General features: G+C 32.8%; 1 protein-coding gene across 1 annotated transcript; it reads right to left on the reverse strand.

Annotated features, from left to right (window-relative positions):
• Window positions 1-1376: 1376 nt before the first annotated feature.
• LOC116166738 lies at window positions 1377-2972 on the reverse strand. Its single transcript, XM_031481866.1, has 5 exons — window positions 2473-2972; window positions 2349-2417; window positions 2204-2293; window positions 1458-2147; window positions 1377-1402 (listed from the first exon to the last, which is right to left on the reverse strand). The coding sequence occupies exons 1-5, from the start codon at window positions 2480-2482 to the stop codon at window positions 1377-1379; spliced, it is 885 nt and encodes a 294-aa protein (XP_031337726.1). The 5' UTR covers window positions 2483-2972.
• Between the last annotated feature and the right edge of the window lie 444 nt (window positions 2973-3416).

Consider the following 3416-nt stretch of genomic DNA (forward strand, 5'->3'; position numbering starts at 1 on the left):
CTATTTTTATGACATGTCGTTCGATGAAATAAATAAAAACTATCCCAGGTGCGTGAAGTTAGCACGACATTGGAAGCACAAACAATTTTTTTTGTGCCAATCGTTTGTGCTTTGTTTGTGCGTGATTGTGCACGAAAAAGTTTTTTGGCACGTCCCACCATTTTTTAGATATGAGGTACCGTGTTTCCGTGCCAACTTCACGCCATTTTGGAAGCACAAACGAACTTAATTATGTCAATCGTTTGTGCCTTGTTTGTGCTTGACTGTGCACACAAAAGTTTTTTGGTACGTCTGCCCATTTTTTAGATATGGGGTACCGTATTTCCGTGCCAACTTCACGCCATTTTGGAAGCACAAACGAATTTTAATGTGTCAATCGTTTGGACTTTGTTTGTGCTTGATTGTGCACTAAAAAGTTTTTTGGCACGTCTGCTCATTTTTTAGATATGGGGTACCGTGTTTCCGTGCCAACTTCACGCCACTTTGGAAGCACAAACAAATTTTATTGTGTCAATCGTTTGTGCTTTGTTTGTGCTTGATTGTGCACAAAAAAGTTTTTTGGCACGTCTGCCCATTTTTTAGATATGGGGTCCGTGTTTCCGTGCCAACTTCACGCCACTTTGGAAGCACAAACAAATTTTATTGTGTCAATCGTTTGTGCTTTGTTTGTGCTTGATTGTGCACAAAAAAGTTTTTTGGCACGTCTGCCCATTTTTTAGATATGGGGTTCCGTGTTTCCGTGCCAACTTCATGCCGTTTTGGAAGCACAAACGAATTTTAATGTGTCAATCGTTTGGACTTTGTTTGTGCTTGATTGTGCACGAAAAAAACTTGTTGGCACGTTTTACCTTTTTTCAGTTATGAGGTACCGTGTTTCCGTCCCAACTTCACGCCATTTTAAAAGCACAAACCAAACATGTTTATGTCAATCGTTTGTGCTTTGTTTGTGTTTGATTGTGTAGAAAAAAGTTTATTAGGCACGTTCTAACATTTTTTCAAATTCAATAATGACATATGTTTAAAATTTTATTTATATTTACTATAACACATACAATAAATTGGAAATCTTATTTTTTCTATAATACATAATGTCCTACTAAGTATAAAAACTAAATAAATCATTATGATAAAACTTAAATTATAGCATACGTAACTCTAAATAAAAAAAAAATAGATGTAATTTTATAGAACCTTCAAGTCTTAAATCGAATATATTAATAAATGAGGTAGAATAATGGTGTTCGATGAAACTGTTAATTTCTTTTTTTCTAAGTCATTATATACTTCCCAAGTTCCATCCACTCTGCGACTTAGGCATGTATAGTGACCAATTCGTTTATCGAAATCGTCTATTTTTCCAATTGGTGGAATAAAATTTATTGCTGATCGTAACAAATAAGAACTAGAAGAATATTTAAACTTTACAGATAGGGGAATGTCTAATAAAGAAGTTGTACCGCAATCACACGTATCAATAAACAAAATATTAGACAATTCTGTTGTAAAATTGCATTTATTGAACATTAAGCAGTCTTCTGCAGACTGGATAAGATCTTTGAATCCATTTTTTTTAATAATATTAATATTTATTGGTATTGTTTTAGAACATAATGTTTGATGTGTAACATCACATTCTTTACTATCGCATATATTTGTTGTGCAAGTACTGTGGAAATCATCTCCTAGAAAATATTGCAAAACATTTACGGCGTTCATCGCGCACTCCACACGGATAGTATTATTAATTAAAGTGGTTTTTCGAAATTCAAAATTAGAAGATAGGTAAATTTCCCCTCTCAACTTATAAGTATGCAATTTTGTTGTGCCAGTTGCCAACTGTTTTACTATTTCCACTACTTGAGGTGATAACATCTGCTCCATACAAATTTGCACTACATTGCTATCACAATACGTAGTTGTTAACCCCTGTATTACGGAATCTAACGGACAAGTATCCACAAATCTGTATTTTTTCTTATTTAAATTAACACATTTATGTAATAAATTGCCATTAGTTAAAATACCGATTTTAATTTTTTTGCCTTCGGTGACATGCAGTATTTCAGGTGCTGCTGCCCCATAGTACGACTTTCGTTTCTTGACACTAGTACCTAAATTTCGCCAATTTTCGTATGCATCTGTTTCATCTGCAACAAATATTGTATCAAGTGTCATACTTTAATCAATTTTACACATTACGTACCTTTGATTGTCATAATTTGAAGTTCATCCGGTTCATCATTCTTCTTATTTTCACCCAAGTTTTCTTTATCCGAAGCAACAGAAGTTATAGCTACAAATTCCAATAAACAAGCATGGTATTAATAATTTAAGTTTATATTACATACCTTCACTTTTATTTGGTTCCCTTGTGACTTTTTTTTCATCGTCAGTCGCAAATGTGTTTCCAACTTCATCTGCAAGTAACATCAGCATTTAGTGTGTATAATTTATTAAACATGAATACTTTACCTATCTTCATTTTAGCTAGTCATTTGTCCTTGAATTGCCTCATAATGGTGTAAAAAAAATTTATCAACTTCCATTGGCGTGTAATAATTCTTAAACGTGCGATTTTTTAAGTCATTGAAATAACTTTCAACAATGGCAGATGATTGAGTAGCAAATCCATACATAAATGTTTTTCTCATAACACCACTCCATAAAACAAAAGTCTTAAATAAAAATCTTAAGTCAGTAGTCACATTTGGGCAATAATGAAAGTTTTCATTGTCTGTTGACATTGTGCATTGTGTTAACGATTTTTCAAATATGGCATCAAACCAAGATAAAATTTCATAATTTGAATATTCTTCGGACGTTGATTGTAAATTATGTTGATTTGCTTCATCTTCTAAATCACTTGATATCTCTAACGTGGGTAAACCAGAAATTAAGCCTTTTAACTTCAATTTTTGTACTTCACATGGAGTTAAGGTACCTTCATTGTCTGCTCCACTATATTCACTATTAGCGATAATTAACAGGCCTTCTAACAATAATGCGACTTCTTCTAAGGTTTCACATTTTATTAATAATATTATGGCTCCTACATAAAAATCATGTAGCAGTCGAGGGTTTTTAATTGAATCCCATCGGCATATAATATTTATTATGTGAGCATAATCTACTCGTAAATATACCTCAGGCACTTCACAATTTTCATTACTCAACAATTTATAACATATTTTTAAATAATTACTTAACGACATATTTAAAAATGCCCATGCAACTCCCCCTAAAAGTGCTAATGAATGGTCAGTGACTACCACTTTTGGCAAAATACATCCCGATTTAACCCAAGTCTTTAACCAAAAAGAAATAGAATTTGTGTCGTGTGCTTCTGACAGCATTTGACAAACGGGTATTTGATTTTTTCCTAAATTGATTACCGCAGAATACAAAAATATATGACC

Source organism: Photinus pyralis, unplaced genomic scaffold (assembly GCF_008802855.1).
Source record: "Photinus pyralis isolate 1611_PpyrPB1 unplaced genomic scaffold, Ppyr1.3 Ppyr1.4_LG1, whole genome shotgun sequence".
Classification (NCBI taxonomy): domain Eukaryota; kingdom Metazoa; phylum Arthropoda; class Insecta; order Coleoptera; family Lampyridae; genus Photinus; species Photinus pyralis.